Source organism: Hyla sarda, chromosome 6 (genome assembly GCF_029499605.1).
Source record: "Hyla sarda isolate aHylSar1 chromosome 6, aHylSar1.hap1, whole genome shotgun sequence".
NCBI lineage: Eukaryota > Metazoa > Chordata > Amphibia > Anura > Hylidae > Hyla > Hyla sarda.
In genome coordinates this window covers 144,292,633-144,308,298 of record NC_079194.1, presented here as the reverse complement: position 1 = coordinate 144,308,298, position 15,666 = coordinate 144,292,633, and the positions used below count along the sequence as shown (strand labels likewise).

The 15,666-nt window shown below is 43.6% G+C and overlaps 1 protein-coding gene across 1 annotated transcript; it reads left to right on the top strand.

Moving 5' to 3' along the window:
- Positions 1 to 11: 11 nt before the first annotated feature.
- On the top strand, positions 12 to 15,562 carry AARS1 (alanyl-tRNA synthetase 1). The gene is made up of 21 exons (XM_056525441.1): positions 12 to 140; positions 1,349 to 1,504; positions 7,374 to 7,562; positions 7,639 to 7,784; positions 7,877 to 8,068; positions 8,720 to 8,864; positions 10,571 to 10,716; positions 10,808 to 10,916; positions 11,336 to 11,486; positions 11,571 to 11,695; positions 11,982 to 12,126; positions 12,436 to 12,614; positions 12,827 to 12,940; positions 13,028 to 13,234; positions 13,352 to 13,536; positions 13,606 to 13,714; positions 14,173 to 14,286; positions 14,360 to 14,479; positions 14,575 to 14,661; positions 14,746 to 14,859; positions 14,973 to 15,562. The coding sequence occupies exons 2-21, from the start codon at positions 1,361 to 1,363 to the stop codon at positions 15,156 to 15,158; spliced, it is 2,907 nt and encodes a 968-aa protein (XP_056381416.1). The 5' UTR covers positions 12 to 140; positions 1,349 to 1,360; the 3' UTR covers positions 15,159 to 15,562.
- Positions 15,563 to 15,666: the final 104 nt, after the last annotated feature.

The window sequence follows — 15,666 nt, the reverse complement described above, 5'->3', positions numbered from 1 at the left end:
CAGCTGCCTCATCCAATAAAGACCTGCAGGCCGTTGCTGTTACCCAATCAGCGAAGAGCGAGGGCGGGGATTCTCTTTACTGTCAGCGCTTTCTGCTTGCACATTCGGAGACAACGTGTGTTGCCGGTGGAGGTAGAAAGGTAGGAGCCTTAGAGAGGGCAGTGATAGAATCGCCCCTAACTGTAAGGGTGTGGACACCCCAAAGGAGGGGAGGGGAGGTGAGGGGTTAATATAGAGAGGTGTGTATATCTATTTATCAATATACATTCTATATGGGATAACGTAGATTCGGATTAAGTATTTTAGAAACAGGTAATAATAGACTGTTGACAGCCATAGACACCCCTAGATGAGGGCCATGGGGCAATTACCCAAATATGTCGGTAACAGCTGTTTTACCCTCATATTTTGGGCAGTTGCCCCTGATCTGGTGGTGTCTATGGCTGCCGACAGCCTGATATACTTCTGCTTGGAAGATACTTACTACATATATACATGTTACCCAATATAGAATGTGTTTTTTATATATATATATATATATATATATGAATGGGGGTGGGAGATTACAGCACTGGGAAGTATAGATACCCCCCCAAAGAAGAGGATAATATAAGGGTGGGTTCGGGGTTCACGCCACAATTTTTCTCTACGGTTCCCGGTTCCCCAATACGTTTTAATAAAAAAAACTAATTTTAACCGTATAGGGTTATTTTAACATAGGACTCTATGAGAACTGTATGTTGTTGCGGTTCTGTCCAGGTTTGTCTATACGGTTTTTAACCTAGTTTGCAAACCCCTCCTACTTCCCTTGAAACTGCAATAGAACAACTGAAACTTTATTGAAATTTGAAAGAAAACAATTTTTCAATATAAAAACCGTATGGCACCAGACTACTAATTTGTAACCGTTGTTTTAAACCGTATACAATATATTTTTTAAGGCATACGGTTGAGTGCGGTTAGGTCCGGTTTTTTTAGAATACGTTTAAAAAAAAAAAAGTATCCAAAAACTGTATAGAAAAATCGTGGTGTGAGCCCACCCTAACAGCCGGTGTATCCATGGGTGTGAAGAAGAGTCTGCACCCATGTCTCTGTACACAATAGAGCAGTGTTTCCCATCCGATGTGCCTCCAGCCGTTACAAAACTACAACTCCCAGCATGCCCAGACAGCCTTCGGCTGTCTGGGCATGCTGGGAGTTGTAGTTTTGCAACAGCTGGAGGCACATTGGTTGAGAAAAATTGCTAAGACCACTTCTAAGATCTATTTCCTGCTCTTGAGGTTTCCAGATGCCCGTACACTTCTTGTAAGGTGGAGATTTGTGACCCCAGCATTACTTTTTTGCGCAGGTCACGGACACAATGGCGACATCACTGACCGCTTCACAGATCAGACAGAAGTTTATCGACTTCTTTAAGGACAATGGTCACACCTATGTCCACTCCTCTGCCACCGTCCCTCTGGATGATCCCACGCTGCTCTTTGCCAATGCTGGCATGAACCAAGTGAGTCAGTGCCCGCAGCCTTTCTTAATTACAGGATGTGTTGGTGATCTATATGTTTTTATGAATATATTGATACAGGCTCACTGAGGGGACCACGGTTACATCCGCAGTCCTGCTTTTTTGTTTTCCAGGCTTGTGGTCCTAAAATTCCCTTGCCAGCATTTACGGTTTTATGTCTCTGAACCCTGCCCCCAATCTGATCAGTGCCCTGTGGCCTTTGATTGACAAGAGGGGAAGTGGCAATGGGCTGTGAAATGTGGGGGCTAAAAGGGGTCTTCTGCAGATAATGTATTATCAATCTATAACAAAATGTTTAGTCATTCTAAAACCTCTTATTTTATTTTAATGTCTCCCCTTGCTGATACATTTTTTGTTTATTGCATCCGGAGGCTTAAAGGGGTACTCCCGTGGAAAATGTTTTTTTTTTATTTTTTAAATCAACTGGTGCCAGAAAGTTAAACAGATTTGTAAAAATGTTTTTTCTATTAAAAAAATCTTAATCCTTCCAGTACTTTTTAGGGGCTGTATGCAAAAGTGAAATCCAAAAAGAGATGCATTTCATCTGATGTCATGACCACAGTGCTCTCTGCTGTCCATTTTAGGAACTGTCTAGAGCAGGAGAAAATACCCATAGCAAACATATGCTGCTCTGGACAGTTCCTAAAATGGTCAGCAGAGAGCACTGTGGACAGGACATCAGAGGAAATGCACTTCTTTTTTGGATTTCTCTTTAGTATACAGCCCCTAAAAAGTACTGGAAGGATTTAGATTTTTTAATAGAAGTGATTTACAAATCTGTTTAACTTTCTGGCACCAGTTGATTTAAAAGAAAAAATTTCCACAGGAGTACCCCTTTAAAAAACCGGTCCTGAGTCTAACACATTCTGACAGTTTTATGTCTTATCTGTGAAAAGTATTAGGCCATGATGGGTTTCAGCCTCTGGATGTAAACATTCACTGACCGTAAGTGGAGATGTTTTAGCAGTGTTAAGCAACCAGTGTGCCTCCAGCTGTTGCAAAACTACAAATCCCAGCATGTCCGGGCATGCTGGGATTTGTAGTTTTGCACCAGCTGGAGGCACACTGGTTGGAAAACCTTGTTGTAGTCTTTGAGAAATTGCAATAGTGTATTAGAGAGCTGCTGCTATATTCATGATATATTGCAGGTTTATAGGGGGGGGGGGGGTCCTGAAACATGGTAAATGCAGGGATCACACTTACTGGGTGGAGGGGGGAGAACACGTTCAATGCGCAACTCTTACTACTCAGCATTTTGTATCCTCACGATGAGCAGTGAATGGTGCAGCCCCCTCCCCTACGTGTGAGCAAGAGGTTTGCTGGCAGCAGATAAAAGCCGGTTTGGTCTGTACAGTCTGATTAGCATTGAAGAAGCCAAGGAATCTGTAACCCCCTGCACCTATGCATCCATACTGCTGCAGACTCATTGCTGCCTTTTATTCCCTTTGTCGTGGCCCTAATAGATTGTGTATGTAGCGCAGATGACCAATTTATAAACGCACTTCAGCCATAATATGAACCATGACTAAATGTCATCTTTTGTCTTACCAGTGAATGTACTATACAAGAAATACCAGCAATTATTATTATAAAGAATTCTACTGTGTACGTGTCCTTTTGCCATATAGCATCCCATCTTTCTTCAGTTTTGTTGTGATCTACATGGTACTGCCCTTTCACACACTCTTCGGTCTAGAAATGGTTGTGGGTGGACATGGCTGGTGGCCAGTAATAAGTAAACATACAATGACCTGACCTTACAGGGTATTCCAGTGAAAATCTATTCTTTTTTTTATATATTGACTGGCTCCAGAAAGTTAAACAGATATGTAAATGATACAACGTGGAGAGGTAGGAAGGGAGAGAGCACACTAAAGGGTTACTACACCTGTAATGGAGATACTGCGTGGTATCGCTGGCCCGTAATGAGTCTCCTGCGGGGTGCACATATGAAATGTATGAAGTATCAATAAATGTAATAACAAAGGTATGTACGTGCACTCACCGCTGAAGGGAGTCCATTCCGCGGAAGGCTGGGTCACAATATCGGTGCAGGTAAGTGGGCGCTCGGAGGCTACGCCGGCAGAAGCACGCATACACGTGTGAAACAGCCGGTGTAGCCTCTGAGCGCCCACTTGCCTGCACCGATGCTGTGACCCAGCTTTCCGTGGAACGAGCTGTCTCCATTGAGTGCACATACGTGCCTTTTTGTTATTAGATTTGTAAATTACCTTAAAGGGTACTCCAATGAAAAAAAAAAAAAAAAATTCCCCATATCGACTGGCTCCAGAAAGTTAAGATTTGTAAATTACTTCTATAAAAAAAAAAAAAAAATCTTAATCTTACCAGTACTTATAAGCTGCTGAAGTTGAGTTGTTCTTTTCTTTCTGACCACAGTGCTCTCTGCCGACACCTCTGTCTGCCTCAGGAACTGTCCAGAGTAGGAGCAAATCCCCATATCAAACCTCTCCTGCTCTGGACAGTTCGTGAGACAGACAGAGGTGTCGGCAGAGAGCACTGTGGTCAGAAAGAAAAGAACAACTCAACTTCAGCAGCTTATAAGTACTGGTAGGATTAAGATTTTTTTTTTTAATAGTAATTTACAAATCTTAACTTTCTGGAGCCAGTCGATATGGGGAAATTTTTTTATTTTTTTTAATTTTCATTGGATTACCCTTTAAGGCAATTTACAGATCTGTTTAGAGATATATATTTCACTTGAACACCCCTTTAAAATTTCCTTGCAGTCCATGGATTTTCTGTTTCTCTCTCTTTTCCCAGTCTAACAGCAAAACATTACAATGATGCCCTTAAGGCTACTTTGGACAAAGCACTATCCCCTACAACCTGAATGCAGACTGTAGCAATCCTGGCACCCGTCGAGAACGCTTTCTTTAGCTTTCATCTAGTTGTGCTGAACATCTGTAGAGAGAGAGAAATCTTCAATGCTTCCAACTTTCTTCTTAGGCCTAAAGTGCAGGCAGTCTATCACACCTCAGTGCTGAAGGCCTGGCCTCCTATTTTTAATCTAAAATGGATAATCTCCCAGTCCCCTAGTATTGCTCATCCCATTTAATGTTACATTTTCTCTTTATCACTCTGTTTTTGAGCCAGTAACTTAGGATGAAGTCTCCAGGCTCCTCTCTTCCTCTTGCCCCACCACCTGAACTAGTGCCCTTATTCCAGTGGTCTTCAAACTGTGGCCCTCCAGATGTTGCAAAACTACAATTCCCAGCATGCCCGGACAGCCGTTGGCTGTCCGGGCATGCTGGGAGTTGTAGTTTTGCAACATCTGGAGGGCCACAGTTTGAAGACCGCTGCCTTATTCCCTCATTCCTCATCCAGTCTCTCACTTTACTTAAAGGGGTTTTCTCACAATTCTTATGTGATTTTCACCCCAATATTTATTTTTAACATCATACAAAATGACTGTTGTCACGGATTTTTCCCAGGTTGCAATGCGGCCGAGACCTGACTCACTAGTCAGCTGATGACAGGGAGCCTGTCTGCTTCAATGGGAGGAGGGATCACTTGGTGGGAGAGAGCTCAATCTGCAACAGCTGTAGGCACCCTGATTGAAAACCACACTGACTTGAATGGATGCAGCTCATTTATGTTCCAATGGGTGGGGTGGCTGATATGTGGGAGGGAAGAAAATTGAATTGTGGGATTTGTAGTAAAAAAAATAAGAAATACCAGTTCACAAAAAGCTAACCACAGTGTTCTGGTAATCTCACAACATAGCCATTAAGCCCAAAGACGAGCGCAGATCCTTCCTAAACATGTCCATTACTGTCTGCCAGGTACATACTAAAATCATCTTATGGTGGATAACCCCTTTAAATTTTTAACCTTTCCCTCCTCCTTCAAACTCTTTGCCATAACATCATTATTGGAAAAAATAATCTCTGGGCCTATCCTAACTATTGACCAGTCTTCCATAAAAAAGGGTCTACTAACTAAGGATCGACCGATATAATTTTTTTTAGGGCCGATACCGATAATCGGTGCAGGTTAGGGCCGATAACTTATACCGATATTCCGGTATAAGTTATCGGCTATTTAACCCCCTGCGACACCGCTGCAGATCATTGATTTAAAGCGGACACTTTAAATCAATGATCTGCAGTGGCTTTTGCGGGGCCATAGACCGCCGCCGCCACCCGCTTCTCTCCCCCTACCTGTCAGGGTGGTTCGGGCCATCCATCTATCCATCGTTCTTGTAGTGTCCGGGGGTGTACCGGGTGGAGGGTGAACCAGTCCGGGCTGTCCTTCTTCTCCGGCGGTCATCTTCTCCACTCCAGGCAGGCTCCGGCCTAGTACGCTGCATAGACGCCGCTGCGCAGTGACGCCCGTGCGTAGCGACGCACCTGACGTCACAGCGTAGCGGCGTCTATGCAGTGTACTAGGCCGGAGCCTGCCCGGAGTGGAGAAGATGACCGCCAGAGAGAAGGACAGCCCGGACCGGTTCACCCTCCACCCGGAACGTCCCCGGACACTACAGGAAGGAAGGAAGGATGGATGGCCCGGACCACCCCCATTACGGGTAAGTTAAATTTTTTTTATTGACTCTGAGGGTGGGGGAGGGGCCCGACCGGTATAGCGGTATGGGCAAAAATCCATACCGGTATACCGCCCAGCATCACGGTGCGGCGGGTTGGGGGGGTGGCGGTCACGGTGCGGTGGGGGGCATTATCGGCTTATCGGCAAGATAATTACCGATAATGCCCAAAATCGTGATTATCGGCCATACCGATAATCGGTCGATCTCTACTACTAACTGAGGAGGGTTGTCTACTTATGAGTGGGCGACTGCTGTGTCTGTCACTCCTCTGCTTCCCCTCTCTGAAACTGGTCGATTGCCTTTCCATTGTTTGTATGAAAAATTGTAAAAAAAAACAAAAACAATAAAAACCTCTGATAAAAAAAATGTAACTATCAACCTCCAAATGATCTCCTGATGGCTAAATCTTACTTACTGCGATCTTTCTGCATCTATAGACACCTTAGATCATAAACTCCCCCTCACTATACTCCGCTCCATTGGTCTTAAGAACTCTGGTAAGCTTTCTCCCTACCTCTCTGACCTTTTGTCTATCTCTTGCTGTTAGAGATCCTTAAGGATAAGTTCCTGGGCCCCCTTCTCTCTTGTGTAGTTCTACCATAACTTCTCAGCAGCACACACTGTCATGTAGCCATGCTAGACCCAGATCTATCTTTTACTACCTATATCTAGTCCCTTTCTCGTTCTTGCTCTCTCTCCCCCATAATGCTGCACCTTCCTTATCGGTCTATTATTGTACCCGGGCTCTACGTTCTGTAAACAATTTATAACTAACTAGCGCTTGACTATTATTCAGCAGTGTCCTCCATGATCTATGCACGTCAGACATTCAGAGATTGGTTGTTGACCGGTTCGCCAGCTTTTGTGATTTACCTTATTTTATAAAAGATGGCTGGACCATTGTATAAGTAATACTTTCTGCATTTTGTGTCTCAAACCCATTCTTCAAAGATTGTAAGCTCTTGTGAGCAGGGTCCTCACTCCTTTGTTGGATACTGAGTGTGTACTTTTGTAATGACTAATATTTGTTTTTTATTTGTAATGTTACATAATATTATAGCTGCATGATCTTGCTGATGTTGCGGCGACATTGTGCAGCTATTGAATATTGCATGCCGGTATGGTTTCACCCATACACTATGATCACATCTTAGCACCCAACCCCTCTCGTCTTGGAAAGTATATACTTCTGCAATGTGTTAAGTGAGTGCTGGGAAGCAGAACAGGTCAGACCTTTTCTGCTCCCTGGACAATCCCTTTAATAATCTTCTCCTTTTCTTTCTCCAGTTTAAGCCAATATTCCTGAACACTATTGACCCTTCCCACCCAATGGCTAAACTGAACCGAGCTGCTAACACCCAAAAGTGTATTCGCGCTGGTGGTAAGCACAATGACCTAGATGATGTTGGGAAGGATGTTTATCATCATACTTTCTTTGAGATGCTGGGCTCCTGGTCTTTTGGAGACTACTTTAAGGTGAGGCCCTGTGGTAAGTGCTCCTGTTCTAGTCCTGGTACTCCTGGGGGTAGTAACACTCTGCTGCTTTCCACAGGAGCTGGCGTGTAAACTGGCTCTGGACCTTTTGACTAAGGAGTTTGGCATAGACATTGAGCGCCTGTATGTCACCTACTTTGGTGGTAACGAGGCAGCTGGTTTGGAACCTGACCTGGAATGTAAACAGATTTGGCTGAACCTGGGGTAAGGTGGGGTCTCTCTGGGTGGGGGCACTTCTTTGTTGCTGGATGTGACGTGGATCTAAGGGGAAGTAATCTTTTTCTTGGTCTTCCTAGGCTTCCAGAAAGCCGCATATTACCAGGCAGCATGAAGGACAACTTTTGGGAGATGGGGGACACAGGCCCCTGTGGACCGTGCAGTGAGATTCACTTTGACCGAATTGGGGGCCGTGATGCTGCACACTTGGTCAATATGGATGACCCCAATGTACTGGAGATCTGGAACCTAGTGTTTATTCAGTTTAACAGGTATCCCCATGGGAGCACATCTTAATATAGCTTAAAGTGTACCTCAAATCATGTGTTCAATTTTCTGAAAAATTGTTTTTCAAAATGACATGCTTTTAAAATTTGACACCTAAATCCTGAAACGGGTGCCATTCTCCCTGATATATATATTCTCCAGCATTACACCCAGTGTAATGGGATTCTATTGCACTGGGTCCCACACTGGAGACTGAGCAGTTGGCTGGGAGAAGTCCACACTCGGCACGTTCAGTCCCGGCTCTGTGCCATGTTATCGAGACACACTCTGATGCGAGTCTATGGAGCGTATCTTTGATCATGTGACACAGAGCAGGGAGAGGAGTGCTCGCCACGCTCTTCTTCTCCCGGCTCGTTTTAGTAATTGGTTGTGGTCTGAACATTCAGACTTTTGACATGTCTCTAGGACAGGGTCACACATGCTGTATTTTACTGCATATTTTGCTACCCATTGATTTCAATGTCTAGGAAAATACTCAGCGGCAAAATAAGACATATGTGACCTTTATCCTAAATGGAAAGTCAGTCTAGTAAAAAGCTTTCAATTACACAAGGATTAAGCATTCTTTACATAAAACTGGATTGTCCCTTATTTAATTTCTTGTACCTTTTGCACCTGGGACTTTTCTGTCTTAGGGAAAGTGATGGAACCCTGAAGCCACTGCCCAAGAAAAGTATTGACACCGGGATGGGGCTAGAAAGACTGGTATCTGTGCTGCAGACCAAGATGTCCAACTATGACACTGACCTGTTTATACCATACTTTGATGCGATCCAGAAGGTACTGGTTTAATGGGTTGAATTATTATTATTTTTTTTATGGTTAAATAACTACTAGCACAGTTGTATATAATCGAGAGGTTTTCTAAATTAAATCATAAAATATCAACGTTTTCAAGATGAATAAGGTTTTATTTTTTAATGGGAATCCCTGTTATGCATGAAAATAAAATATTCTTTGGTGACACCCAAAAGGTTGCTGGGTACCAGTTTATGGTTCTAGTTGAGGCTTACTTCATAGGCATTTTCACCATATTTTTATAGCTCTGTGTACTGTGGTGCTAAACAATTGATCCCTTATCCTAAGGAATAGAGGATAAGTGTCTGATTGTGGTGGGTCCCCCTGCGATCTCTTGCCAGTGCCCCGCTCTCATCATGCACAAAGCAATCTCTGCTCTGTGCAAGGAGTCTGTTGACCCCCGCACGAAGCGATTTTACACTTATCCCCTAACCTTTGGATAGGGGGATAAATTAGGTAGCACCACAGCACTCCTTCAAAGATAAAACTTCAATAGAGGGAATAAATAGTTTCTAATTCATAGTCTAGATTAGACGATCTTCATGCACCAGGATGTATAGGTCTGTCCTGAGTCCCGTCCGGACTATGAAGTGTGTGAAGGAGCTGTGCCCACGTCTTAGACGGCGGCTCTGAGTACCCCCCCCCCCCAGCCATTAACCCTTCAAATGCTGCAATAAATACTGATCTCAGCATTTGAAATTTAAGGGGGAACTTACTGAGACTCATCAAACCACCCGTGGGGCAATTGCAGGAATCCGATTTGTCAAGATGGTTGCCAGAGTCCCACTCACCAGCTCCAGGGCCGCTTTGGTAGATTGCTGATAACTGCAATTATTATAATTTTCTTTTTTTTTATATCTCTATTACAATAATCATTACTTCTTGACATACTTGCAACCAATATCTTCAATCAATTGCAGATAACTCTTACCTGTGATATGCCTATGCATAGTGCTGAACAGAATTGGCAATCAAAAGATTGCTATAATAGTCCCCTGTGGCAGCAGCTTTATTACCTTTCTGTTCTGACCTTGCATGTGTATGGGGGAATCGGAAGATAGAGCTGTCTCTTTTTCTTAAATGTATGGCCATCGTTATGTAACCTGTACATTTTTAAATTGGCTCATCTTTAAAGGGGTATTCCGGGCAAAAACATCTTATCCCCTATCGAAAGGATAGGGGATAAGATGTCTCCATTCAGGTCTATGGGAGGGGGCTTTGCGGCCATTATGCCCCCTCCCATAGAAATGAATGGAGGGGGCGTGGCGTGACGTCACGCCCAGAGATTTCCGAAACTTCAGACGCAGCTACGCATAGAATGCGGGCTGCTGCAGGGAGATTGCGGGGGCCCCCCCGCGATCAGACATCTTATCCCATATCCTTTCGATAGGGGATAAGATGGTTTTTGCCCGGAATACCCCTTTTAACCTGCACAGTGATAACATATAAAACATAATATGTCAATAAATAAGGGATGCTTGGTAACTACTGTATGTTAAACTGTTCCGGAGTTATGTAATGTCTTGTACTCCGGTCACCACAAAGGCAGTATTCACATGTCTGTAGGCTTCAGAGCCGACTCATCCTACTTGTTCAGTATCTGCAGAGATTGTTGACCAATATTTTGTTTTGAGGACTGGAGATGGTTTTTTGTGCAGCTGCTGGACCTTTAATGTCTCTTGTCACAGGGCACTGGGGCAAGGCCCTACTCAGGCAAGGTGGGTGCAGAAGATGAAGATGGCATAGACATGGCATACAGAGTGCTTGCAGATCATGCTAGGACGATTACAGTTGCCCTTGCTGATGGTGGGAGACCTGACAATACTGGCCGAGGGTAAGACTTGTAGAGCAGTATTAATAAAATAAGTAAATATTTTGTAGGAGTCATTGTCTCAACTCTCTTGTACTTGTTTTGTTGTTTTCAGATATGTTTTACGTCGAATTCTTCGTCGCGCTGTAAGATATGCACACGAGAAACTTAATGCATCCAAAGGATTCTTTGCTTCTCTGGTTGATGTTGTTGTCCAGTCGCTGGTAAGTGTTGCGAATTGTGTTCTTATTAAATCACAAAAACCCGGGGCAAAAAGGCCCCTTGAGTCAACTCTCCTAAAATGTAACTTTTATTGGTATCACAATTAAAAATTGTGACAATTTAAAATGTGACTGGAAGCTAAAATACACATATCAATGCACTAAATACCAGGAAAATAATGGGATGACATTTTCCCGAATATCAGTAATATTTTGTAACTTGGGATCTGCAGTGCAGTAAGTTTAGTTATGTGCCCTAAGACATGTATGCATGTGGTTTTTTTATTTTTTATTAAATAAATGAGTTGGTTCTTGGCTTACCCTGGGGTATTTTTGTGTTTTTATTTTTTATTTTTATTTTTTATTTTTTTTGTTCATGTGTTATTTCTTGGCTGCAATGTTGAACTGTTTGTTCCATGCAGGGAGATGCTTTCCCCGAGCTAAAGAAAGACCCGGACATGGTAAAGGACATAATCAATGAGGAGGAGACTCAGTTTCTAAAAACACTCAACAGAGGGCGCCGCATTCTGGACCGTAAAATACAAAGCCTGGGAGAAAGCAAGACCATCCCTGGTACAAGATGCTTCTTGCTGCAAAGTCTTCTTTTATAACCAGGTCTGACACCTAACCTGGTGTCCGTTTCCTCCCCCCCCCCAGGTGACACAGCATGGCTGCTGTATGACACATATGGATTCCCTGTGGATCTGACAGGCCTGATTGCAGAGGAGCGAGGCCTGAAAGTGGATATGGAGAGTTTTGAAGAGGAAAGAAAAGCTGCTCAGGTAACACTGGACCTTTTATATCATTTTTTAAAGAGATGATTTACTGTTATCCAGATCAGATGCTTCTGCATACACTAAGGTCATCACCTTCTATGTTGATAATCTGTAGGGAAGGAAACCTTTGCATCACTGTTCTAGTGCTTTATAATTGATCTATTAGAGTACAATATAAATGATATCGGTCCTAATGGCTGGGCAATCGGTGTACACTTTAGAGCAGATGAAATAGTCACTAAATCCTACACTAGAATATTCTTTATCCTTAAATCTGTATGTCCTGTTACAGCTCAAGTCTCAGGGCAAAGGGGCAGGAGATGAAGATCTTTTGATGTTGGATATTTATGCTATTGAAGAGCTGCGCTCCCGGGGTCTAGAGCCAACAGATGATTCCTCAAAGTACAACTACACATCAAGTTCTGATGGTGTCTATGGTAAGAAGCAGCTTCCCCCCCCCCCCCCCCCCCCCATTGTGTCTGTACAGATAAAGCCAAGTGATATTCTAACGCTGGCCATACTCATCCAGCGCCCAGACATGTCTCTCAAGCCTGGCAGAGGCTTATCTTGCCTCGAACATAAGGATCAGGTATTTAATATCAAAACTGTTGGATCATCATCTTCCCAACATCTATCATTTGGGGATAGTTTGATGTAAATTTGTATATTTGGCTGACACTTATCTGCTGTGTTGTGCCAGCTTAAGTCTTCCTGATGACTTCTATTATGTTTTTGATAACTTTCAGAGTTTGAAGGAGTGGAGGCCACTGTGAAGGCGATTCGCCGGGAGAAGACCTTTGTGGATGAGGTCTGCACAGGGCAGGAATGTGGTCTGGTCCTGGATAAGACCTGCTTCTATGCAGAACAAGGAGGACAGACATATGATGAAGGATACATGGTTCGAGAGGACGACAGCAGTGAAGATGTGAGTCCTGGGTAGTGTGAGTGGTAACTGCTGGGGTTACACTGCTGTGTCCAGCAGATCTCCTTATATTGCAGACCGTAGTTTAGAATAGTCAAATAGTGACAACTTCTGATGTGTTTGAGGTTCTCCTGTAATCTTATGTGACATAAAGGAATTATTAAAAAAGAAATACAATAATTACAGTACAGCTAAATATATTGTGTTCTTTGTAGAAAACAGAGTTCAGTGTAAGGAACACTCAGGTTCGGGGTGGTTACGTCCTGCACGTGGGGACTGTGTATGGCAGCCTGAAAGTTGGTGACCGTGTGCGTCTCTATATTGATGAGGTGAGTGTGCAGTACTGGCAAGTTTACTAGAGGAAATGCAGAGATTAGAGATCTTGTACTAAAAATTTCTCATGTCTCATGCTGTAGACAAGGCGACGTCCAGTTATGAGCAACCACACAGCCACCCACATCTTGAACTTTGCCTTGCGCTCAGTTCTCGGGGAGGCAGATCAGAGGGGCTCTCTAGTTGCAGCAGACAGGCTGAGGTTTGACTTTACAGCAAAAGGAGCCATGAGCACAAAGGAAATCCGCAGAGCAGAGGAGATTGCAAATCAGCTGATAAACGAGAACAAGGTAAATAAAACTTTACTGATCCTGTTGCTTATACTGACCAAGTGTCTCAAACATATACTGACCTGTTCTGTCGTTCTTTTTCTATGCAGTGACTAATGTCTGTGTTTCTTCATGCAGGTAGTCTATGCTTTGGATTGCTCCTTGGCAGCTGCTAAAGCAATTCAGGGGCTGCGTGCTGTGTTTGATGAGACCTACCCGGACCCTGTTCGTGTGGTGTCTGTTGGAATCCCTGTAGAGGACTTGCTAGCTGATCCTTCTGGCCCTGCAGGCTCTATGACAACAGTGGAGTTCTGTGGTGGAACGTAAGTGATAGTTCAATGGACAATGTAGAGATCTGGTGCAGTGGCCCCTAACATTGCCATGTATTACAGGCATCTACAAAATTCAGGCCATGCTGGACAGTTTGTCATTGTCACAGAAGAAGCCATTGCAAAGGGAATCCGGAGAATTGTGGCCCTCACTGGGCCGGAAGCACAGAAGGTAAGTTTTATTATATGCCTTTGTTTTGTGCTTTTGAGGAGTTTGTCGCTAAGACAATGGCCCTTATTTGTTAAGAGTGGAGTATAGTTTTCTTTGTTTTTGTTTAATTCCCTACATTTGCACTCTTCCCTACATTTTTGCTTATTTTTTACACATGCTCTGATCTGTAGGGTTTTGCTCAAATCAAATTCACCAGATTTTCTGTGGAAAACTTAGTAAATATGTTGGATTTTTGTGGAAATGTTGGGGACACACCCCTTTTATGTAGCCACACCCCTTCCCCGATGACCACAACCCTCCTTTTGGGTTTTATCAGTAAAATGGAGAGTTGGTCTGGTTTTTTAAATTCTGGCGCAGACAGAATTCTGGCAATACACCAGAATCTTGCGCACAACCCGACAAAACATGTCGGGTTTACAATAGTAAATCAGGACCAATGACTTGATCTGTCACTGCAGGCTGTTCGGAGGCAAGAGACCCTGAAAACTGCTCTTGCTCAGCTAGAAGCTAAAGTGAATCAGCAGATAGCCCCAAACAAGGATGTTCAGAAGGAGATTGCTGACCTCAGTGAGGTAGGACTACCACACAATACGCTCTGCTCTTCTCTTGTCTCTGCTCCTTATGACTTTCTTGTCGTTTTCTCAGACCCTTGCTACAGCCATAATCTCTCAGTGGCAGAAGGACGAGCTCCGAGAACAGCTTAAATCTCTTAAAAAAACGATGGATGATCTTGACCGTGCCCACAAGGCAGACATCCAGAAACGGGTGAGTGTTGCACATAAAACAGATTTTGACCATGATGGGGAACCATGAGTTTTGTTTGTCCTGTGACAACTCTACATTTCTACTCATCTTTTCAGGTTCTGGAGAAAACCAAACAGCTAATTGCAGAAAATCCAGATCAACCCCTCCTTGTTCTAGAGATGGAAGCTGGGGCATCGGCCAAGGCAGGTTTATATTTGATCTTACAACTTGTCTTATCCTGTCTGTGGTGCCTTTCATTCTACTCATCTTGGTTCTACTTTCTTTAGGCTCTAAATGAATCTCTGAAGCTCCTCAAGTCCCAGTCTCCAAAAACCTCAGCCATTATCTTTGCTGTGGACAACGAAGCTGGAAAAATTACTTGCTTGTGTCAAGTTCCCCAGGTAAACATTGTCAGACATGCCTTTATGGGATCAGAATTGATTTAGCTTCATGGTCAGTTTTGTTGATTTCTGAGGCCTGACCTTTATGACTGACTGACTTTTTTCTTCCACAGGAAGCTGCAGACAAAGGCCTAAAAGCCAATGAGTGGGTCCAGCAGGTGTCTGACCTAATGGATGGTAAGGGGGGTGGTAAGGACACATCAGCACAGGCCACAGGCAAGAACATAAGCTGTCTTCCTGAAGTGCTGAGACTGGCTGAAGACTTTGGCAAGCTAAAGCTTGGATCCTTGAAGAACTGAAAGGGAGAACTTATTGTTACAACACTGGGAGAACTGCTCCTTCCGTCCGGTGCTTGTGGGGACATCGATCTAGCATGGAAAGGGTTAAGTGATGTCACTGGCTCCTGTGGACATTATTCATCCTCTAGTTTCATCACCATCTTCCCCCTGTCCTGCTCGCTGCCTTTGCATTTGTGCATCATTCATTCATTGGTTTTCAGAAAATCAGAGGATATAGCTGCTCGTGATACTTGTAATTCTGACAAAAAATTGGCCTGAATGGGTTAATAACATAGAATCCTCTGGCTAACAACCTATGTCCTGCCCTCTAGTAGTGAGGTGCATAACTTGTTTTGGGCTCACAACCTTGTATGTAGAATAAGCCATAAGTGTCTGACCTTCATCTAATAAACTGATGCAAAGTGTTCTGGAGTCTGTGTGTTTAGGCTACAGAGAAAATACATTGTGCACAGTGACCTGAAATACACTGCTCAAAAAATAAAGGGAACACTAAGATAACACATCCTAG